The sequence below is a fragment of the Aristolochia californica genome, unplaced genomic scaffold, assembly GCF_029961685.1.
Source record: "Aristolochia californica isolate CCGP_79_NKW_82.1479 unplaced genomic scaffold, dmAriCali1.0.hap1 SCAF_6, whole genome shotgun sequence".
Classification (NCBI taxonomy): domain Eukaryota; kingdom Viridiplantae; phylum Streptophyta; class Magnoliopsida; order Piperales; family Aristolochiaceae; genus Aristolochia; species Aristolochia californica.
In genome coordinates, this window is record NW_027182257.1 from 34475758 (window position 1) to 34500313 (window position 24556).

Here is a 24556-nt window from a genome sequence, read left to right on the forward strand (position 1 = left end):
AACAACAACTAGCAACTAAAAATCCTATAAATCTTATCTCAATAGAATAAACTGTAACTTCATAAATCAAAAAATTAAACTAAATTAAACTAAAATTAAACTAGCAACTTCAGAAAATACAACATTCAATGACATAGGAATCCGTAAATTAAAATACATAAAATTAATAAATACGGAGGGGAAATTCAATCAAGTTTCAATTAAACTTTACAATAATTTTAATTTATCTGCAATTAACAGAAATTTCATTAACATAAAATCAGAAATTAAACATTAAATCACAAAAAATCAATACAGTAATTAAACACATAAATTCAAATCGACATTATAATTAAACACAATAATTAGATTCAATTAACAAAAACCCTAAAAATTCACCCTGCTAAATTGGCTTCTGAAATTCAAATTCGGGTTTGCAAGGTGAGTAGGGCTTCAATTTTGAGAGAAGGGGAGGCGAGAAAGTGAAATAATAGGGTATTAAGAGAGGGGGCGTTGAGAGGAAATTATAGGATTCGGTTTTGAGAGAGGGGGCAGCGAGAAGATGAAATGAAAGGCTTCGGTTTTGAGGAAGGGGTGGCAAAAAGATGAACAGAGGAGAACGGAAAAGAAGAGTGAGAGATGTGGTTGAGACGAAGAGAGGGTCGAGGCCAAGCGGCAACAGCAGGGGAGCAGTGGGGAGCGGCCGCAACTGGCATGGCGAGAGAGCGAGATGAGAGGGGGTGAGAGGAGAGGAGAGGAGAAAGATCGACCGGGGAGAGATAGAACGAAAAAACATAAGAAGCGATGAGGGCTTATGTGGCGCGAGACGACATGCCGGAATAGCGACGTAGCGTCTTACCTGGCAGATGATGTGTCGGAATGGTGATGTGGCAATCGATGTGTCTATCTACTCACGTAGTACTGATAACATGGTGACATGTAATCAGTCAAAGTTTACATATCAACTTTGACAATACACATGTACAATGGACCGGTCAAAGTTAGGTATTTTTCAAAATAAGTTCAAAATGATGTCATTTATCGAAATAAGTTTTTTAAAATGGGTAATTTGGTAAAAAGCCCAATCATTAAAGCTTCTTTCCAGTAGCTTTAGTCTCTTGCATGAAAAATCAATATCGCCATTCTTTACTAGTAACAGATAAGAATCAATCATGGAGGCGAAACATAAAGGCAGAATGAAAGCAAAAGGGATCACGAGGACGCACTTAACACAGATTTTGTTGCTTTAAGAGTGGGATGCAAAGTGGAAGTAAGTGCTCTCTCTAAAATATTTGGATACGTGATTTAGTGCCCATCCCCCACAACGTTGCCTCCTCTCCTTTAATCTTCCAAGCATGTCTCTTTCGTCTATAATTTTGTCGTCGATTGGCCAGAACCTGGATGATGCTTCGGACATGGAACTCCTAAACAGAAATACCTCTTGCAGAATTTCTCTTTTGGTTAATTGCAATCAATGACGAAGTATTACCTGTTTCAAGGCATAAATCCTCGCTAGAGCCATTGGCCGTTACCTAAGGAGAGTTCTTTTCAGGAATTTCATGCACGCAACTATGGAGATTAAGCTCCCCAGGCATTGTCTCTCACGGCCAAACTTAGCAGAAACGATTATCACAAGCTCGGTATCACAAGAAAAGACGGCAGAAATACCTCAAAGTTTTCAGGAATCATCATCCTGTCTTGCTGAAGCATGGCCTAAAAATCCCAGAAAGGCTCTTCTGGCGGAGCTGAGGAAGCAACGACCTATCGCACTGCCGTTACTGGTGATGAACTTGACATGGTTTGCAAAGATCGCGATCACGACGGCGTTTTTGGGCAGGCTCGGCGAGCTTCAGCTAGCCGGAGGGACGCTTGCTTTCACCTTCGCTAACGTGACGGGTTTCTCTGTTTTAAGCGGTCTATGCGGAGCCATGGAACCCATCTGTGGCCAAGCTTATGGGGCCGGAAATTATAAGCTCCTGCACAAGACGGTGCTCATGGCCACCACCCTCCTCCTCCTGGCCACGCTGCCCATCTCTTTTCTGTGGTTCTACGTTGACAACATACTCGTGCAATTTGGCCAACAAGAGGACATCTCAGCAGTCGCAAAATCTTACGCAATGCATCTCCTCCCGGACTTGGCTGTCACTTCGTTCCTTTGTCCGCTTAAGGCTTACTTGAGCTCCCAAGGCATAACAGTCCCGATCATGTTCAGCTCAGCTTTGGCTTTGGGGTTTCATGTTCCGATCAATATCTTGCTCTGCAAGGCCAAGGGGCTCGAGGGAGTTGCCATGGCAGTATGGATCACCGATCTCTTCGTCGTGATTTTGTTGGGTAATTACATGTGGATGATGGAGAGGCGAGAAGGAATGAAGAGGTGGAACGAAGGAGGATGGTGGGATCAGGGACTGAAAGATTGGACTCAGCTGCTGAAGCTATCAGGTCCTTGTTGCCTGACCACTTGCCTTGAGTGGTGGTGCTATGAGATCTTGGTTCTGCTCGCCGGACACTTGACTGACCCAAAGAGAGCAGTCTCAGTTCTAGCGATCGTCCTCAACTTCGATTACTTGCTTTACTCGGTCATGCTGTCACTAGCCACGAGTGTGTCAACTCGGGTCTCAAACGAACTCGGTGCAAACAGGACGTGGGTTGCACGCGGCTCAGCCTACCTCTCACTGGGAGTAAGCATTTTGGCGGGTTTCACGGGTGGGGCAGTAATGGTCGCTGCCAGAAGGGTATGGTGAAAGGGGTGAAGAAGACGATGCTGTTAATGGCTCTAGTGGAGGTGATCAATTTCCCTTTGGCAGTCTGCGGAGGAATAGTGCGCGGGACAGGCAGGCCATGCTTGGCCATGCTAATCTTGGTGGCTTCTACTTGCTGGCCCTCCCCTTGGGCGTGGTTTTGGCTTGCTGGAAAAAGCTGGGGCTCGGAGGTCTGCTGCTGGGCTTCTTGGCCGGGACAATAACTAGTGCTGTTCTTCTGCTCGCAATGGTTTTCAGAATTGATTGGGTTGAAGAAGCTGGCAAAGCACAAAAGCTATGTGCGAGCGAGTATGTTACTGGTGACGCAGAGCTCGTTGCTGAAACTGATCAGGATAACAACAAACAGCAGAGTCTGAGTGTACAACGTTAACACCTACAGTTTTCTCTTTAATATCAAAGTATCCACTTGTTCTTGTAAGATGACAAGAATGAACTGAGATAATTGAGAATGAATAATGTAAAAATACAACAATAATTCAGCTTTATATCCAGCCTAGAGCTATAGCTTTCAACACAACAAAAAGTAACACTGATTACCCACTCAGTAACCGTAACTCTTCAACTAGAAATCTACACATCCTCGATGATAACTAACAAGAACAAACAGAAGAAAAAAAAAATTATGTATCATACACTAAGAAAAAAATTGAAGACCATCTCTACTCAACAGGATTGAAGCAACATGGAACCGACAGACGTCCCCAGCATGTCACTCAAAGCAACCTGAACTTCACCAGACCCATGCTCACAACTAACAAGGCCAGCTAGCAGTGGAAAGAAAATCGCTAGGTTCTTCTCAAATGAGGAATCTTCCAATTCACAAATGGCTTGGAGGGTAGCAACAACAAGGGGGGCACGAGCTGCCAGTTCTCTTCGTCTTGCAGAACCAAGCGGGATCAACCACCGAGGCTTCGGTTCAACACCTACTGTGGTCTCAGGTCTAGCTGCTTCAAGGTAAACTTGTAAGATCTCTTTGCACAGGTTAATTAGATGGACCTCCACTGCGACCTCATCATAGCTGAGTGGTCTATCCAGCATGAGATTCTGTAACAACGTAAGGCATAACTGGTATGACTCGTTCTCAAGACGCAGTAATGGTGGATCCTGCATCTGAGTGATGGAGCCAAGGTCCTGAAGCTTCAACCGCAGATTAATATTGCTATTTATGCTATGTGCATGCGATGCTACAGCATGTAAAGCTTCCAAAAGTACAATTGTGTTTTTTGCAGAAAGTTGACTTCTATATGCAGTGTAAATCTCCATCACAGCCTGCAAGAATTTAGCAAAAAAGAAGATCTCAAAACCCTGCCATGACAGATTAGAATTGAAATGGCATCATTCAAATGTGCCAAAAAATCAGATGGATAACAATGTTGAAAGTCAATTTAAGTTTAATATTAAGAAAGTAGTCTTGAATTAAAAAACATTTAGCAACTTCTTCATCTAAAGTCAGGTTATAAGTAACAATCTTACTTTTAGAAGTCAAAATTATGCTAGATTCGTAACTAATATTTTTTTATGGGTGTTATGACCCTCCAAGTTTGCACTGAAAGTTTCACTATGAAGGTTAAATAGGTCACTGAAACACCAGTTGGATGGCTCTATTTTTCTCTCTTTGTATCTCTTATAACTTTGTTTTACATGTAACGAGAGCATGTATGGCCTGATTTAAGCATTTTTATCTACAAAGGGAATTAAAAGGAATAAGAGCTCTTGAAAATTACATGTACATTGTTTCACACAAAAATTATATTTACAACTTTTCATTCAAGATTCTCCCTCTGATCTTCTATATCAATTTATCTTTGAATACTTTCACTTTTATCGGGTAATCATTGAAAAAAGCTGCTTTCTCTCCATCAAGTGAGACCAGACACTTAGTTCTCTGTTTATTTACTGCTGGAACTCAATTAACTTGGTTTTGAAATCAGAATTGCTCTTTTATCTTATCAGACCTAAAAATTAGTCTCTTTGGCTCAAATCTATATATTATCTTAAGGGAAATGAAATCCCTTTTTTGAAAAATCATCTCAAGCAAGTATCAATATGCTGAGAATCTTTGGCTTCCTCCTTTGCACCCCGTGCCCAAGCATCAGCCTCTGAAAGCATATTTATAGGCTACAGCCCCACTATCATCAAGAAAGGGGACCCTCACCTCTTTATAGGTGGACACCTGGGTGAGAAAGCAATGTTCTGCATATTCCTTCCCAACACTATTCAGGGTAGTTTTGAGTCTTGGCATATAGGTAAAAAAATCATAAATTCTGTCAACACCTCCTGCAATTGGTCAAAAAATCATACAATGCTGTCAACACCTCCGGGGGGATAAAATCAACTGGAGGAGTCGTTGAGGCTGTCATGTCTTACCTTCTTCTTTTGAGCCATAAGTTCCACAAAACATCTCACCCACCTAGTTCTCTAATCAGATATAACTGGAAAAGAATGTTCCCCCTCTCCTTCCGATCAATCCCCACCCTCACCCTATGGTTCCCCATTCCTTCTGGATCTCTTGAACAAAATTTTGATGCTCATTCCCATAGAAATCTGGGTTTTGATAGTGGGGATAGAGCTATACATGACTCTTTAGGTAATACCTTCTTACTTATTCTGGTCCTTTTAGTTTATGTGATTCAATATTGGCAAAATTTAGAGCCCTCCTCCAAGCTTTGAGACTATTCAGCACATTACTCTGATCCTTTGATAGTTATGGGGGATTCTTTGATAGTAATAAGTTGGGCCTCTGAAAAGAAAACTCCTCCAGGAAGATTTCTATTCTCTTAGAAGAAATTGAGGATATTTTTAGAAACATTTTCATATCTTGGTCTCACATACTCAGGTGTGCAAATGGTTTCTGAGACTCCCTAGTGAAAGAGTCACTAGGCAACTGTTGAATTTATGGAAGAGTACATGAACCTCTATTTATAATAAAGGAAGGTAGTAGAGTCCAATTACAATAAAACTACCCTTGTCCCAATTACACCCAAACTCTAACACTTAAAGATAAGTCCTAGCATAATTAAATAAATCAATATTGATAAAAGACAAACATAACTCAAACTAAAATTCTTCTTGGTCGTGACCCTAAGATAAAGATACTTTTGTGAGTCCTTCTTGATCTTCCAACTGATGTGATAAGGATGTCAGCTCATGGTAATCATTGTGGGTCCTACTTCTTATGGTATTGGGCCCATCTTGTGGTCCTTCCTTGGTCGTGTGGCCCATCTTATAATAATCTTAGATATGTGGGCCTTATTTGGTCGTGTGGGCTTGAGCTTATCTTCCAACAGCAACATCTTGTTGTCGGAACTTCTTTGCCTCAGACTTTATTCTTCTTTCTCATTCATCGGAATTTTACCTTATTATTCATTTTTATCTCCTTAGGGAGTTTCTCTTAATGAAATCTTTTTTCTCATTTTTTGAAAGAAAAAAAAAATACCTCGCAGAATCCTGCGATTCAGATTCAACAACTTCTGGGATCCACTTGTTCTGAGAAATTCTTAGAATGGTGGAATAAACAAAAATCATATGCAGACCTTGAACTTCTTGATCCTAAAAAAAAGATTCGTGAAAAACCTATGGTTTACACTCCATCTGATGTTGAAGAATTCTCAACACAGATAAATGACTTGCTAGCCCAAGGTCTAATTAGAGCAAGTTATTCTCCACATACATCTCCTGCATTCCTTGTTAGGAATCATCCAGAGATAAAACGTGGCAAAGCAAGAATGGTCATTAACTATAAAAAGGTTAATGAAGCCACAAAAATGGATGACTACTATCTTCCTAATAAGGAAAGGTTAATAGTTGCAATACGTGGAAAACAGTGATTTTCCAAGTTCAACTACAAGTCAGGGTTTCGGAGAATGTCCCTGATAAATCCGACATATTTTCTGAGTTTTCCGAAGTGGAAGATTCTGTCTCGAGATGAAGTTCATATACTTCATCATCTGACTGAATTTCCTCATGATGAATGATTTCCAGTCCTTTGTCTTCAGCTAACACCATATAGGTATTGTACTGCCCTTTTTTCTTATCATTAGGACAATTGCAAGTGAAGTGTCCTTCTTTCTGGCATATCCAACATTTATATTTGCTGGGGGGTTTCCCCTTTGGGCAATATGCATTTGACCCTTTACTAGATGTAGTGGGGCCAGAGTTTGTTCTTTTCCTAAAGTATCTCTTTTTAGGAGTATACCTAGATTTTGAACTTTTTGGTACCCTAAATTTTTTCTTATGAAATTTCTTAGGATATTTTTTTTGCTTCTGGTTGTGGCAACCATAAGCTCCTACATTTTTGTTCTGGTTAGAAAACCATAATGTATGTTTGTTTGTTTCACTACTTTTATTTTGTAGTCGTTGTGCTTCACAGAGGTTTGCCAACATGTCTTGTACAAACCTGTCTTCTTCCTAGAGTATCCATATGGAGGAAAACGTCCATGGTCAAAGCTGGAAACTCTGGGTTGTGGTGCCAATATTTTGCAATATAGTCTTTTTCAGCAACAGTTGCAAAAGGTTCTGGCAATTTTGAATAAAAGATGAGCAGATAAGGTTTCTAATCTTCTTTTTGTACTGCATAGAAGTAACTTGCAAATTTGCAATAATACTTCTCATAAAAATAGATGTTATAGATTTGTAACTTGTTTAGTTTTTTAAGAATCTCTAAACGTTTTCTTTGTTTAGTATTCTCATTGTGAGCTTCTAGGGTAGGAAGTATTCCTAGAAATTCTTTTGAGATCTTAGCCACTAATCCTTTTAGTATTGAGGCTATAGATGTTGATGTAGCTGATTTTTGGTCATTGGGAAGGTTGTCCCACCAATGAGCTACGTTACCTTGTAAAGCATGGGTAAAGAAGTTAAATGCTGAATCTTTGTCCCAAGATTCATGCATATTGGCAGCATTGCTCATGCTTCTTTCCCATTCTTTAAAAACTTTTTCTCCATCCTTGGGGCAATCCAGGTTGAGATAAAATCCAAAAGGGTTTATGCTCTCAATAGACTGGTGTCCTTTAGTAGCATGTGATGGATCGACATTAGTATATTTTGTCGAATACCTTTGTCCTCCTAACAATATCTTTTGAGTGGCAGTAACTTTCTCTTTTGCAAGAATTATCCGTTGTTCTATCACGAAAATTATCTTCCATAACGGTATCTCGTACCCTAGAGGTTTCTACTTCATGGTGGTTGGGGCCACGTAGCATTCGAAATCTTCTACCAAGATCATCTGCCTTTTTGTCTTTAGTAGAATAGTCTTTTTTTTTTGTATTTTTTGTAGCAACTTCGTCAGAGTCCCATGCCTCGTGTTCACTATCATGTTGCTCTTTTTGTTTGCTTGAGGAAGGTTTTTCCTCTTGAACATAATAAATCGGTTGGCGACCAAAAGTATTGTATTCTGCATAGACCTCATCATCAGTAGAGGATGATGCCTTGGAGGCGATCCTAAAGGCTGTTGGTTCTGGATCTTTTCTTCTAGGTGTTATGCATGGTGCAATATACACTAGGTTTTTAAGCCATCCAGTAATGTCAGGAAGGCCTAATGGTAATGAAATTTCCATATCAGTTAAGTAGAAAAACTCATTCATTTTAGAGAACTATGTCTTTTAGTTTTCTTTGTAATTTCCAGATTATGCACTATAGGGTCCATGCTCTGTTATTCAATCTCATCCATTCAGAATGATACTCAATGTAGGCTGCAATACTATCATTTGCTGGTCTGAGATTATCTCTGTTTTGCAGAGCACGAATCTTTCCGCTCGTGCCATTCTTAGTCGATCTAATAGACGTTCTCTATAGATCATTTTATAAAGCTATGGCATTTAGCTTTCTTTTGATTCTTTTGATCTTGCATCTTATTTTGTAAGCTCGATCATTGAATCTCATCCACCAATAATGATACATTACTTGGGATTGTGTTATCTTCGGGAAGAAGAGTATCTCTTTGTTGTAGCGCGAGAGCTAATTCTTCTCTACAAAATTCTAAACGATCTAATAGTTTCCACCTATAGATCATTTTGGTGTCGAAGGTGTAAAACGAGTTTTATACCTTGATGGACTAGAAGAAGAACCTAAATGTTCTTTTAATGCTAAGACTTCTTATAGAAGTTCTTGCATTTTGTCTTTGTTTAGATTTTCTAAACTTTGTTTTAGTTATGTTAATTATTTAAAGAAAACAGGACTGTTTCCATGGTCAATTTTTTCTAGAATATTTTCTAGGATCGTTTGACATTTTATTATTTCTTTGTCTATGTTCATCATAGAGGAAAATTACTTTTGTTGTAGATTGTCAACAGCATTTTTTAACCTTGTAAGGGTCTTAACAGAAGACTCTAGGTTTGGTTGGAATAAGTGACTATGTCACTGTTTCCTATTGATGGTCCTAAGGCTTTATATGGGCTATGTGTCATCATCGATGTAAAGTGGAACATAGGCATTGGGCCTTGGGTTGCCTATTCCTTCGAATCAGGAACTGGTGGAGGCTCTACTGGAAGAAGTAGAGGGCCTATCCTGTTCGAGGGAAAAACTGGGCCTAGCGTTGTTAATCACTAGTTTTCCTTCTATCTCCTTTATGGTTTTTCGGGAGAGGGGAAGTGTCTGGGAGCCATAGGTTGGACTACCCATTCTGTTGGCCATGTTAACTCTCTTGGGTCGAGTTCTTCTATGGTCAAATTTTCAAAATATCCAATATTTTTGGATAGTTCCATGATTTTCTTTGAATCTTTAATTGGAACCTTTCCAGTATTGATTCCTCTTGCAACTACGCATATGAGTATGCGCATTACTCTTCTTCTTGGTTGAATGTCATTTTTCGACCAGTTGTCTGTGTAGATTTTTAGGGACAAGGTATCCTGAATATACTTGTCGTCTAAATCTATTTGTAGGTTGGGCCAGGTTGTCAAGGAAACTGGGCCTAATCCTAAGTTTGCTCTAACTCCTCCAAGTAGGGCTTTTTCAAAATTATTCTTCACTGAGTTATCTACAATAGCTACAATGAAGAGTAAATTTTGGTTGATTCATATCAAGGGGTCTAATCCTATACAAACTAGTCCATAATGGACACATTTGAATCGTTTTAGCTTGGCTAAGTCTAATTCACTTAATAATCTGTAGCAGAAGGTATCAGAGTCGATATCCTGTATTTCTACAGATAGTTCTTTCTTGAAGACGTAGGATTTCTTTTGGAATTCAATCTAGTCTTTATTGTAGACTTCAGCTATTCGAGGGATACTGATTGTCCACTTTTGTCCATCTTGCATAAGGTTAGGATGTTCTTCGTATTCTCCTTGTGTTTCATGATGTACATGAACACTATTTTGAAGAGAAGTACATTCTATTCCTATTTGCTCAGACATTTAGGAATTTTAGTTGAGACGCTATCTCTTCTAATTTTTGGAACAAAATCTGAAGAAGACGTTCCAATTGATACAAGGTTATGAATGGAGAAGTATGTTGAACAACAAGTTCTCTTAATTCATTATTTTGAGTTAAAGCGCAGATGTCTCGTATAAGACGATCTTTATCGACACTTTTTTTATTTTTTACTGAAACTATTTTACAAATAACTTCCTGTAATTCTTTTCTACTTGGTTTGTTATTAACCAATTTAGTTTTCATCTCTCGGTTAGGTTCTAATATCCTGGAGTGTTCAATTTCATGATCTACAAAACTTTGTAGGTCTTGTAAGGAGTTTTACTGTAGGTTGAGTATATCCTCCTTTTAATATCTCAAGATGGGTTTTTATTCCTCTTGAGCTTTTTAACTTGTTCATGTACGTCACTTTCTATTCCTAGGCAAAGGAATGCAACATATTTTGTAGTGTATTTCTCACAGCAACTTTTCATGAAGAAACTGTGAAGGATATCACCGACTAAATCCATTATATTATTTAATATTGGATTATGTTTATCATGCTATCCGTGTGAATAGCCTATTATTGGACAAACATGAGTCTGTCCAGTTTTTAATACTGTGTCATACGAAGGATCATTAAGTTCCTTCTGACTGACCGATTTTGGTCTTTGATGCATTTGTAATTTACAAATGTTGTTTGGGATGTGACCGATTTTGGGTCGTAACTATTTTGGGAGTATGTAAACCTAAACAAAAAGAACCAAAGCTAATCCTTGGCTCTGATACCATTGATGTTGAAGCTTCTGAGGCTCATAACCTAACCTTGTAGAAAATTACATTAGAGGATCGGGAAAGAACAATTATGATCTAGAAGCATGACACTTCTGGGTCATACATGGTCACCTCCCAATACACTTATTGTGGCTATGACCTTTAGCAAAAGACTTTGACAGTCAATGCCTAGAATATCTTTGCAAGTGGTATGCAACAAAAGTCAAGATTCTCACAGTACATTAATCGTAAGAGAAGAAATGTAACTGAAGACCAAACATGTCAACTATGTTATAGGCACCTTGAGACTGGATAAATTTGGAGTGCCTTTATCATAAAATTTGGTCTTCAATTTTGCTTCTGATCCTTTCAAGTTCTGCTTGATCAAGTGAACTCAGTCCCTTTGGGCAAAATTGGAAATTACTTTGGATGATATATACTGCTGCCATCATTTGGAATGTATGGAAAGAATGAAACAAGTAAAGTTTGTGGGTAAGAAAAAGTCTATTGGTCATGTCATCAAAGACGATGTACTGTGTTCTCTTCTAGCTAGTTCTTTCCATGAGACCTTCCACCTTCACAGCTTGCTCTTCAAAAGAAATTGAAAAGGTGATCATTGACTCGCTCAATCTCACTATACCTGCACTCACTGTATGAACCCCTCTTAAGGGACAGCTGAAACTACACTTTGGTGGGAACTCATAGGGCAACCCTAAGTCTGCTGGCAGGGTAGTGTCATCAAACACTCTAAAGTTTAATCCTTAGTGCCTATTCTGTTCCCTTTAGTCAAAATGAAGCAATGGTGGCAAAGTTGAGAGAGCTGTTCTCCAAAGCCTTCAACACTTTGCAGGAAAATTCTTCACCACTTTCATTACAAAAGGGGACTCAACTATAAATCGTTACTTAAATAGAAGCCTATCAAGCTGCATCTTGATATGTTTTAATTAGATAAGTAAAAACTTACCTAGGAAAGCCATAGCATAGCTGATGCATTGGCCAGGGAGAAGATCACCAACCAACAACTCACTATCGACACCTTTCTACCCTTTGAGTTTCTTTTGTCCTTTTATCTTTTGAGATGAGTTTATTTATCATAACATAAAATCTCCTAGTGAAGAGCAGATATGAAAGAGTCTTACATGACTCTCATAGTAAAAAATCTAACAAAGCCAGAATTAATATCATGGAGTCTTACAAGAGTCTCACAGGAGGTCTCACAAAAGAGTCTCAGTTAAAAGTGTTTTAGTTATGTTAGTCTTTTATTTATGTTCAGTTGTACAATTGTTTTAGGATTTATCTTTTAGTATTTCACTTTGGATGTAACTGGGATAAAGGTAGTTTAATTATAATTAGATTCTACATGTTTCCTCCATTATAAATAGAGGCTCAATGCACTCAAATTACAACAAGTCGGTAAAGTTTTTCTCTTTTCCAGAAATTCAACATCTCCTTTTGTACTTCTCTCTCCCTTGAAAATGGATGCCTATTTCTCATTGCCATGAGAAACAAATAGGTAAAACTCCCTTCTACTTTGGATTTGATCAAATCCTTTGTTCTAAGATCATTGATTTGATCTCCCTCATTTTAGGGTTCCTGGAGTGATACTTATACACCTCAAATGGATTCCAGGTGAGATCCTAGAAAGAACTTGTTTTTGCTCTAATTTAGTATTTTTATTACTAATTGGGGCTTCAAGTAATCTTTTATGTTTTATGTTGATTTCTAACTTCTATTTTCCAGTTTTTACCACCCTACCTGGCAATTGTACTTTTCAGCATGTATGTACTGTTGTTCTGCAGGAGAGCAATGAGGTGCACAAAAAAGTATCAATTTGTAGATGGCCAAATTCATGAATAAAGGGATCTCCTCAACAAGCATCAAATCATAGACATTCAATAAAACTTAGAAGTTTTCTCATCTCTACTTGTTCCAAAGTGGGAGTCCTTGACAATACTCTCCAACTTGAGGGAAAGTTTTAGAAATATAGAAGGAAAGCAATGACATACGCCAATTTCAATTTTATGTTTAAAAACTTAGCTTATATTGAAAACTAAGCAGTTAGAAATCAAGATGAACCCAAAATAAATAAAAAACAACAAAAACTCTTAATGAAACCCATTTCTTAGCATACTTCTCTCCTTTCATTGAAATCAGAAGGAAATCTGTCTCTTTTCTTAAAATCCATGTCTTGCTTTTACCCAAGGCTGTTTTTGGAATACAGAAAGTGGAGAGAAAAGAAAAGAGAAAGAGAAAAGAAAAGTGGTTTCTTTTCTCTTGCTTGGATGCCCATGGAAAATGAGAGAGAAAATGGAAAAAAAATGTAATTTTTCTTGTTTGGATACATGTGGAAAATGAAAAAGAAAAGAAAATTAGTAATATTTTAAAATTTTGATGATAAAAATTTTCTCGAGTTTCATTTTCTTTTCTTTTCTTCCCAAATTTCATTTGTGAGAGAAAATTTATTAACTAAGAGTGAATTTCTCTCTTATTTTATTTTCTCTCAATGATTCTCTACTGCCAAACAACATAATATAGCGAGAAAATTTAGGAGACGGAGTCTTCTTCCCCTGCTCTGCATCTTTCGGGTTACATTATTATTGTGTTACATCTCATTGGAGAACGCACAGAGGAAATAAACAAAAAATTTGTTGACGGAGTCTTCTTCCCTAGCTCTGCATCTTTTGAGGAATGGAATCCCCAACTGCGAGAAACTGCTCATGCGGATTCCAGCCTCCTTCATACCCTTGTTGAGCAAGATGCCCTAATCTGATAATAGAAAGGCCATCGCCACCTACCTCAGCTCTTTACCCGCACATGGAGTCTGAAAATCCTGATTCTAAACCACAGCTAAACCCAGCACTCCCCCTGTCATAGCTACTTACCAAAGAAGAAGAAGGCGCCAGGAAAATGCTATCCCTCGAGATGATTCTAGCTTGGCCAATCCTCAAATCCCTGAGAGACATGACAGCACCCCCCCCCCCCCCCCCCCCTGCCCAAATGATAGATCTGCTCGTCTAGCCGAAGAATTCCAAGTTCAACGTCATAAGTATAATGACGAGACATGGCAACAAATGATGAATTTGGCGCATCTTATAAGGGTTGTATATAGGGGTTAACTGCCTGGGAACAGCACCACGTCGGGAGTCCAAAAACAAGGTAACAAATGATTTTGCTATCTTGGAATGTTAGAGGTATTGGGGAAGTTCAGAAGCGTGGCATGATTTCTAGCTCCTTCTCTCAATTTAAGCCATCCATTGTAATCTTCCAAGAGAAAATGTCAAGAGATGATAGATGTCATTGCCAAGGAGCTTTGGTCGTGTCCTTCTATAAAGTGGGTGGCGGTTAATGCTACTGGTCACTCCGGAGGCATCCTTGTCACTTGGGACTCGGCAAATTTTGACTCTCTCGATGTGTCTGAGGGTCGTTGCTCATTGGGTATCCAGCTCTAGGATCTTTCTTTCGGCAGAATATGGTGCGTGGGTGGAGTGTATGGCCCGACCAGATATAGGGACCGCGGCCTCTTCTGGGAAGAGCTTAGTGACTTCATCAGTCATGGAGACACCCCTGGCTATTTGAGGGTGATTTTAATGTTATTCAATACTGCAATGAGAAGAAGCCATCGGAAACCTGCATATCTGCCTCAATACGAGGTTTCTCGGATTTCATTAGTGGATGTGGGCTGGATGAGATATCCCTTTCCGGAAACAAATTTACATGGTCTAATGACCAGCAGCAACCTATTCTCTCAAAATTTGACCCTTTTTGGCATATCCAAACTGATTGCAGCTTTTCGGGAATGTCATTGATCGTGTTCTCAATAAAGTGTGGTCGGATCATTGGCCTATCATGTTGACCACCTCTTTCAAGAAATGGGGACCCTCCCCTTTCTGTTTCAAAAACTCATGGTTAATTGAGAAAAATTTTGATGCTCTTATTGATGGATGGTGGACTGAGGGTCCAAGATTGGGTAGAAGGGAGTGGGCCCTCCCTCTAAAGCTACAATTCTTAAAGAAAGATCAAGGAATAGGCCACAAGTTGTCGTACCTCTCTGGGAGCCGAGAAGGCTTCCCTCCTTTCTTAGATCGCAGACCTGGACATGGTAGAAGAACAAAGGTATTTAACTCTTGCGGAGTTTTCTTCCCAATTTTCTCTTAATTCTAATCTCAATACCATCTTGCATCAAGAGAAGATCCGCTGGAAACAGAGAGCCAGATTTAAATGGCTGAAGGAGGGAGATGCAAATACAAAATTCTTTCATGTCGTAGCAACGGCAAAACGGAGATCCAACCGAATTACCTCATTATGCATCAATAATGAGGTAACGTCGTGTCGGACCTCAATTACTAATGTGTTGGTCAAGTTTTTCACAGATCTATATTCGAAGGAATGTCCAAACCGCCCAATGTTTCAACACATCAGTTTCTCTCGTCTCTCTCCAATAGCTGCCTCTTTATTAGAGCTTTCTTTTTCTACAAGAGAAATCGAGCATGCCGTCTTAGGCATGGAAAGTGATAGAGCCTTGGGCCCTGATGGCTTCAATGGAGATTTTCTAAAAAAGTTTTGGCCTCAGCTCAAAGAGGATATCATAGCAATGATCCACAGCTTCTTCAGAAATGACATCACCTTTCACAGTATCGACACATCTTTTATTACTTTGGTTCCAAAGAAAGCTAGTGTTGAGACACCAGAAGACTTCATGCCAATCAATCTTGTTACAAGTGCCTATAAGATCATTGCTAGAATTTTGGCTTACCGCTTAAAGGTTCTTCTCCCAACCGTCATTCATAGAGGACAAGGCGTTTTCCTCAAGGGGAGAGAAATCTTAGATTCCACCATGGTAGCGCATGAGCTTATTGATCATTTCCGTCGTAACAAGGACCCAAGAATCGCCCCAAAGCTCAATCTTGAAAAAGCTTTCGACAGAGTAAATTGGATCCTGCTTGATGAGATAATGGAAAAAATGGGTTTTGCAAAAAATGGAGATATTGGATTAGAAGTTGTGTAAGCTCGGCCTCTTACTCTCTCATCCTCAATGGCTTGGTCTGTGGATATTTCAAAGGGACTAGAGGAATCATACAAGGTGATCAGCTATCACCGCTCTTATTCAACATGATGGCTGAATACCTCTCCTCAATGTTTTACTCGGTTGTTAATCTTGGATGGCTCCCTCCTACTAGTATCCAATAGGTTTTTAATATCCCCATCCTCCAGTACACGGATGATACCATCATATTTGGAATCGGAAATATTGATGGAGCTAGAAGGATTAAAGCGGTCTTGGGGCTTTTCGAATTAGCATCTGGGCAGAAAGTTAATTGGGGGGAAAAACCTCTCTCATGGGTTTTAACGTCAGTCCTGAACTCCCAACGGAGATGGCAAGTATTTTTGGCTGCACAACAACTAGCCCCCCAGCAACCTATCTCGGTCTTCCCTTATTCAATGGCCGCATATCCAAAAGTCTTTGGAATCCGGTGGTTGAAAAGATTGAATCCCAGCTTGCAACTTGGAAGGGGTATTTACTCAGTAAAGCTGGGAGGCTCATCCTCCACAAGTCTTGCATCGCGGGCATCCCAAACTATGCACTATCTTTTATGCCTTGTCCTACATCCATATGTAAAACCATGGATAAACTCAAAAGAAAATTTCTATGGAGGGGATCGAGCAATGCCTTTAAATATCATCTGGTCAAATGGGATGAAGTCTGTTTGCCAAAGAATATGGGTGGCCTGGGGATTCGGAAATCTAAGGAAATGAACCAAGCGCTGCTCCTTATATAGTTATGGAAGTTCAATACTCTTTCTTCCTATCTTTGGAAGGAAATGGTACTAGTAAAACTTGGTTGTGATTCCTTAGTGGATTTCTGGTGGTAATCGGAGATGCCTATCTTCAATTTGGAGAGCACTATACTTACTTTTTCCAAAATTCTCCTCAGCCAGTAGATTCTTTGTTCGAAATGGCAGATTCGTCAAGTTTTGGGATGATTTGTGGATGGGGCAGAAACCACAACAGAACTCTTTCAAAAATCTTTTTATGCTCTCTGCACAAAGAGAGATATCAGTATTTAATGCTTATGAGGGAGGAGGTCTGAGCCTACACCCCAGAAGGGGTCTTTCCGACATAGAGGCTTTGGAAGCCAGCCACTCGATGGATGTTTTGAATTCAACCTTCGAAGGCGGACAAGCTCATCTGGTGGCCGACGAACAAAAGAGGTACTTTCTCTGTATCATTTGCATACAGATACATCAATGGTTGGGTTTCGACTCAAAATGAGCATGAGATCTACTTTGTATGGCGTCTGTGTGCACCTCCAAAGATAAAATTCTTCATATGGAGCGCTTCTCAAAGTCTCACGACAGACGTGCTTAGAAGAAGAGGTCACCCCTCTATCGACCCTTTGTGCCCTTTTTGCAACACTGAGGCTCAACCCACAAATCACATTCTGCTACAATGCTCTTTCTCGTGGAAGGTGGGTTATGCACGGAATAACATTATTCAGAGTCTAATTAATTGTTTTTCTTTAATTTACTTTATTTTATTTCAGTTAAAGAATTATTAGGCCATAGAGGCATTTTTGTAATATTTTATCTATAGGGGCTTTTTTGTAATATTTTATCTTAAACCTTGTAAGGGTGAACCCTATTTAAGGGGTAAGAGTAATGAGAAGGTAAGCATTGATTTAGCGTAAACAAGGGTGTGCGTTCTCCACAAAGAACCTAGGGTTATCAAGCTTCCTTTCGGCTTGATTTTCGTCTTTCTCTTCTTCCTCCTAACGAATCGCCGTGTCAGATCCGGGACCGTAACATTTGGTATCAGAGTTATACCGTTGTTGCGAGTTCGAATCCCGAAGAGAGCGACATAGAGGGGGTGACCTAGACACCTGTGTTGCGCAAAAAAACGGTCCTGGGGTTAAGTATTTGGTTTTCCGCTACCTACCAGGCCGGTCTTTTGGGTAGTATTGGCTAGGTACTTAATATTTGGTATTAGAACGGGAACACAATGATCATTCTTCAACCCAAGAGGAAATATTGGCCATACTCCAGGAATTGCGCACAACAATATGTAAGATGCATCAAGATTTGTACACAGAGGCTTTAGCATTGCATGATGGAATGCGTGAGTCTTCCATGAAAATGTCTGAGGACTGGTCGGCAATGGAGAGGCATCTCGTTGCCGCAGAAAAGAAGGTCATACGACCTAAAATTACCGAGCACGAAAATTCACAGAACGAAAGGCAGCAGACGCTGTCTCGGACAGGAAGAAAGGCCAAGGGCCAGAAAAATTAAAAAAAAATCCCAAGCAAGGAAATCCTCGTCCACGACGTCTTGTTGTTCACCATCCGAAGTCGCTGTGGACGATTTGGGTGCGACCTCAAATTCGAAATCGAGGACCATGAAAATCTCCGAGCATAAGTCATGCACAAAAATCCTGAGCATGGCAATGGGACCCAAAAAATCCGAAATCAAACCACCCCTGCTCACGGCAAGCAAAAATCCTTCCCAAACAGGAGAAGGAAAAATTTCCGGCAACTCTTCCAACCAGGAAATGTTTCCAAGATACGACTTTCACGGGAAGGGCTGATTTGGGTTCGACATCCACAACCCCCTTCTCACGGGACAAAACGTCTCCCAGAACAGGAGACGCAAAAAATCCAAGAGCCATCTGTCTCGAAAAATCTCCAAGCGGCGAAGCCTCTAAGGGTTGTTGTTCGCCACCGGAAAAAGGGGAGGCTCCGTCAAACAAAATTCCGGTGGGATTTGGCTTTCGGACAACAACTCTCACTCTCAATCTACCTATCGGCAGAACAACGGGAACCCAATTTCCACAAATTTTGGGGTAAGTCTCTACGACCTATTAAATTCATTCAATCTTTCGGGAAGATAGGGAAAATAATTGTAAGGGTGAATTTTCATTCAATCTTTCAGGAATTTTCAACTGGCTGTTGTTCGCCGTCGGGAAAAGGTAAGGTTGGAAGGGACGAAATTGGAAGGGACTTGATTGACACTCCAGCACATTTCATAAAATCAGTAGAGAAGGTTTTTGAAAGAATGGTTGATAGGAGTATTACTGCTGGAAACTCTCGGTTCTCTGTTTTTCTGATAAAATGGTATGCTCAGCACAGGCAAGGATGCTGGTACCCAGTGGAAGGTGTTAAACATGATGGGGTTGCTGTCGCTGGCAGCGCCCAGCTGCATGGCACGAATTCTATTGTTGTGGATGAACACAGTAACAGTGTGTATGCTCCTGGTCATTTTTCCAGCAGTAACAGTCTATCTCATAACTTTGTGTTTAATTTTTTGGATGATATGTATGCTGTTCGACCACTGTTTGTCAAAATTCTTCAACCAGGTGAGAATTCTGGAGATGAAATTTTGTTGGATATTCAGGGAAGGGTTGAGATAATTCTATGGGGGATGCATCATTTTTCTGTGGCTGGGTTGGACAGTAGGATGAATTGTCTACTGGCTGCTGCTACTACAGTGCAGAAAAGGGCTCCAGTAGATAGCCGGGGTGGCACTAATCCAGAGGAGATATTTGATGAGTACCAAAAGACTTCGCTGGGATTTTCTGGTGCTGCTGGTTCTAACTTCATCATTGGAGTGCTCTGCAGAGAAATTATGGTGGAAATGGCAGCTGCCCTATTTTTTGAACTCAAAAAAAATGGGTTGCCACTGCATGATTTTATTTATATGAAATTGATGGATGCCACGTTTAATGAAGGTGGTGAAGTGGGTCTCTTCGAGTTGCTTCACTGGATTGAACAATTAGATTCTGAGAAACTTGGTTGGTTGTATAATGATGCTATTAGTTTTTTTTTGCAAGAAAGGTTGTCATTATGCAGCTTCTGATGTTTACTTTGTTATGAGGAGAAGAGGCATGTGCAAACAGAACATAAATGGAGCTCTTCAGTTTCTAAATTATAAGGGTGAGGGAAGTTTAAGCACCCTGACAGCAATCTTGTATGCACTTACCAGGCAAGGGAGAGCTCAACTTGCTCATGAGCTTGTCTTGGAAGCAGCAGAAATAGGAATGGTTTTGGATGTTGTGATCTACTCTGTTGTGGTTGATGGGCTCTGTAAAGAAGGATGTCTTAAAGAGGCTTTAGTTCTCTGTGAGAGGATGAGAGCCAAGGGTGTCCATCCCAATATAGTTATTTATAATGCAGTGATTAATGGTTTGTGCCATGAGGGATGTCTGGTGCAAGCATTGAGGCTGTTTGATTCAGAGAAAATTAATGTTCTTCCCTCTGTTGCTACATATTCAACTTTGATAGATGCTGTATGTAAAGGACTCCTACAAGATGCAAATGTTGGAGCTTCTGACTTAGATGGAAGGATTCGGGAGAGGAGACAGGAGGAAGCTGCTGGTTTTGCAGCACATGAGTTCTTCCACAAAATTTTTTGAGCTGCTGCTGTGGCACTGCAGCAACCAGTGCTGCCAACAGTGTCACTGCTGAAAACAGTGCTGTTAGTTCTACGAGTAGCAGCAGTGACCTATGGAGCACAATTATCTGTTGCTGGGGGCACAACAGATACTCCCCGGCAGGATGTAGCTAATTTGAATGTAATGCTGTGGGGAATGATCTTTATGGTTGTTGAAGGGAAAAAAATTAAATTCTGGGCGGAGTCTGGACAGCATATAAGTGCTGCAGTTTTGCGTGGGAATATCAACCACCTGAAGGATGGTGCTGAGGAACGTTTGCACTTATCAAGAGGGACAGCTTGTGCTTACACTCATGGCTTCTTCCACCAAATGAGGTCAGCTGTGCCAGTGCAGAACACAGTGCTGCCAGACAGCCAAGGCCACAGTGCTGTTGTGGCACTGCAGCAAACATTGCTGTTAGACAGCCAGCAACCAGTGCTGAAAACTGTGGCAGTGCAACAAAAATGGTTGCTCGACAGCCAGCAACCAGTGCTGAAAACTGTGGCAGTGCAACAAAAATGGTTGCTCGACAGCCAGCAACCAGTGCTGAAAACAGTGGCAGTGAAGAATGAAAAAGCACATGGGGTATGCAGCTATCCACCTTTTGTTGGGGGTAATGTAGCCTGCAAGATCTGTGTTGGCATGCTCAGAGGGATTCATCCTAGTGTTGGGTGCTGGTTTGCAATAGTGCCAATTGATATGGGAGGTGCTGCAGATTTTTTGTATGCTGTCCAAATAAATAATCTGGGTAGTGTTGGGCAATTTACTGCACAAGGACTGTTTCCATATACTGCAAACAATGCCTGCTGGGTGCCTGTTCTCAGTCGAGCAGTCCTCTCCACTGCTGCACAGTTGAAGGATGTCGATAGTGGTCTGTGGAGTCTGGACGGTCATACAGACCATATTTCTCTTGAGTAGAAATTTAATAGTGACCGTGGTTGCCAGGGACAAGAAGAAAAACCTCATCTCTGCCTTGTGTTGGAATTTTTGTGGAGCCATAGCAGCCATGTATGCACAGACAAGTGAAGAACCACTGGCTGAACTTGGGCAGCCAGCCGTAATTAGGAATCAACTCAATCCAATTACTCAGGTTACCGGGGACATGCTGCATTTTGCCAATGAGGCGATCGTTGGGGCAGATCACACAAGGGTTGTTCATATCAAAGCAAAAGTTGCCAGTTTGGAGTAGGTGATAGTTCAACTTGTTATTCGGTTTCTTATCTGTATTGGGGTATGCTACAGCAAGTGATGCTAGCAATGTAGCGCAAAATAAATATTTTTTTTCTTCTCTGGTAGAATGCTCCAGTTTTGTCGTCTAGAGGGCTGACACAGATACTGCGGATGCTACTTGAGAACAGGTGGAGACGTCAGCACGGGCAAACAGACCCTACCTTTGAGCTTAAGGACAAGTTCTTTCTCCCAAGGGGGGGCATAATGTTATGCACACAATAACATTATTAAGAGTCTAATTAATTGTTTTTATTTAATTTACTTTATTTTATTTCAGTTAAAAAATTAATAGGCCATAAGGGCATTTTTGTAATATTTTATCTTAAACCTTGTAAGGGTGAACCCTATTTAAGGGGTAAGAGTAATGAGAAGAGGTAAGCATTGATTTAGCGTAAACAAGAGTGTGCGTTCTCCTCAAAGAACCTAGGGTTATCAAGCTTCCCTTCGGCTTGATTTTCGTCTTTCTCTTCTTCTTCCCTACGAATCTCCGTGTCAGATCCGGGACCGTAACAGTGTGGACTTCAATTCTTTGTATGTTGGAGCTACAATTCTGTATGACGGCTGATCTGATCTCTTTCAGCAAGTCGCTCATTGGTACTCCTCTTCTTGGTCTCAGAGAAGTGATGATTTCCACATGTGCTAGTTTCATCCCATGGGGGCTTTGGAATGAACGCAACCGAAGGCATTTCGATGCAAAAAGTAAATCAACGGTACAAGTGGTGGACCGAGTGGCATGCCATATCTCCTCTTGGCTTCTGACTAAGAAGTCCTTCTCCTCCTTTGGGGGTACCTCTATCCGTGAAAAGTGGAGAAACTTGGCAATGATGCACATTGGGACAAAGGTCCAAGTCATGCAGGAATGGACCCCTCCTGAACCCGGTTACCTTAAGTTGAACTTTGATGGATCTTCTCTTAGTAATCCTGGGATTGCTGGCTTCGAAGGTGTTATTTCAGATTCTTTCGGTAATCAACATTTCTCGTATGCCGGCCCTTTAGGCATCTCCGATTCTACGTCAACTGAGCATGGCCTCCTCAACAGGCTCCGTGTTTTCAGAGACAAGTGCAGTGATCCCCTTCACATTGAAGGGGACTCGAAGGTGGTCATTGGTTGGTGTGAGTGTGCATCCCCTCCCCCATAGCGCCACTGGGACATCTTTCGGGAGATTCTAGAAATTGCCTCCTTATTTTTTGCATTTGGTCTCACATTCCGAGATCCGCAAATTCGGCAGCAGATGTGTTTGTCAAGCAGGAAGCAACCCTGCAATTGTTTGTGGTTAGGGATCTGCTCCCTCCACCTTTGTAATTTTTCTCTTGCTAATTTAAATACATCTTTATCGACAAAAAAATTAACTTAGAATGCTAAAGAACAATTGGTTATACTGGTTAGAGTTATAGCTCTGCAAAATAGAGACCAGCACTTCAAATCTCCTGCAAATGTTACGTATTTAACATGACGCTTCAAATATCTAAAGTAATTATCTGAACCAGAACTTTCCAACTGGTCAAGTTTATGGTCAATCTGGGTCAACTTCACTGAGTCCTCCAGTTTTCAGGAAAAATGTAGCCATTTAGCCCAGAGCCAATCCACAAGATCAATTCAAATGTTGGCAGAAAAAAAAGAAGAAAGACTACAAAAATGATAGTCAGTTTGCCTCATACCTGAAAAGACTACAAAAATGATAGTCAGTTTGCCTCATACCTGAATCAACAGAAGTTGAACAGCAGCTCGGCACTTGGCATCAGTGATTGCAAAATGAAGGCTTTGGGCTCTCAGGCTCTCCATATCATCATCAAGGACAACTGGCCTACTTAAATCACTACCAATAGGTTTGTCAAACAGCTCCTCAGAGCCTCTACCGGCAATCTCTTGGTCAAGTTCATTCATGATAGGTGAGAAATCTGGGGCTGTGGCTTTAGCAGCTTCCTTTAAAGACAAGACCACCTCTTGCCACTTTTCCTCTGACAACAGATTCCCAGAATTAGTCATTAGACGAACAAAAGCGGCGATACCAATCCCAGCAAGACTTTGATGAGGCCTTTTGATGAAGCTTATGAGCAAAATCAGCACTTTTTTCAAGAGAGGATTGACTGTTTCATAAAATTTAATAAAGAGGTCTACGACCAATTGGAGTGCAAGAGTGCATGTTTCATAGAGCCATGCATCTTGATCTTCATTTACATCAACTCCTAGAGCCTGATCTGGCAGTGTCCCTCCAGAAGGGTCTATAGCATGCCGAACATAGTCAAATATGGGGAAAAGGACAGAATCAAAGACTTGTTCCCACAAAGGCAATGAGAAAAGATGGCCATGATTACGCAATGTTTCAAAGAGCACCTGCAAAGCACTTTTCCTAATTTCTGGTCTCGGATCAAAGCTAAGTTCTGACAATCCTGCAGGACATGAGAAACGAGACTGTTACCAAGCCAACATGAAAGATGAATACTCTTACAAATCCTTTTCAAAAATAAATAAATAAATTATCTTACAACCAATGTGTATTACTAACCCTTAATGAATTGCCAAAAGACCAAATTTTGTTTCAGTAAAACAAAAATAAACATATATATTTTAGTCTGTAACCTATGTGTATGTTTAGTACATCAGTCTTAGGTGACTTTTGCACATAGCCTCATTCTAGATTTAAATCTACCATTTTATATCAGTGTAGATGATTAATGCTTCATAAGAATTTCACCACCTCCAAAAAAAAAAAAAAAAAAAAGAATCTTGTTTGCATGATGCATTGCATATTGTTTAGGGCCAGCAAGTTAAAGGAGGCAACCCACCTAGCATGTATTAGGAACTGGAAAGTGGTTAGCAACTCAGCAGATTATATTATCGCCAACCCACACTCCTTGGATAACCCATTTGGATGGAAGGCTTAAGTTTAACTTCGAAGGAAGCTTTTTTTCTTTTTTGAGAAAAACTTTGATGGAAGCTCACTGGCAATCCTAGGCCGGTGTGTTGTAAATGATTCTCCGGGTTATCTTCCTCTTCTTGTGCCTGCTCTTTTGGTCACTAAGAGTCCACAGTAGTCGACCTCCTCCAGGGT

The 24556-nt window shown here is 40.4% G+C and overlaps 1 protein-coding gene and 1 pseudogene across 1 annotated transcript in view; one reads left to right on the forward strand and one right to left on the reverse strand.

The window, feature by feature from the left end:
- The first annotated feature begins 1550 nt into the window (after positions 1-1550).
- On the forward strand, positions 1551-3108 carry LOC137935347 (protein DETOXIFICATION 56-like; annotated as a pseudogene).
- Positions 3077-24556, reverse strand: part of LOC137935156 (brefeldin A-inhibited guanine nucleotide-exchange protein 2-like) — a 38119-nt gene continuing 16639 nt past the window's right edge. The window contains exons 10-11 of the mRNA XM_068779827.1: positions 23203-23894; positions 3077-4007 (exon numbers count right to left, since the gene is read on the reverse strand). Of these exons, the coding sequence (XP_068635928.1) occupies positions 3402-4007; positions 23203-23894 (1298 nt within the window). The 3' untranslated portion in view covers positions 3077-3401. The remainder of the gene's footprint in view (positions 4008-23202; positions 23895-24556) is intronic.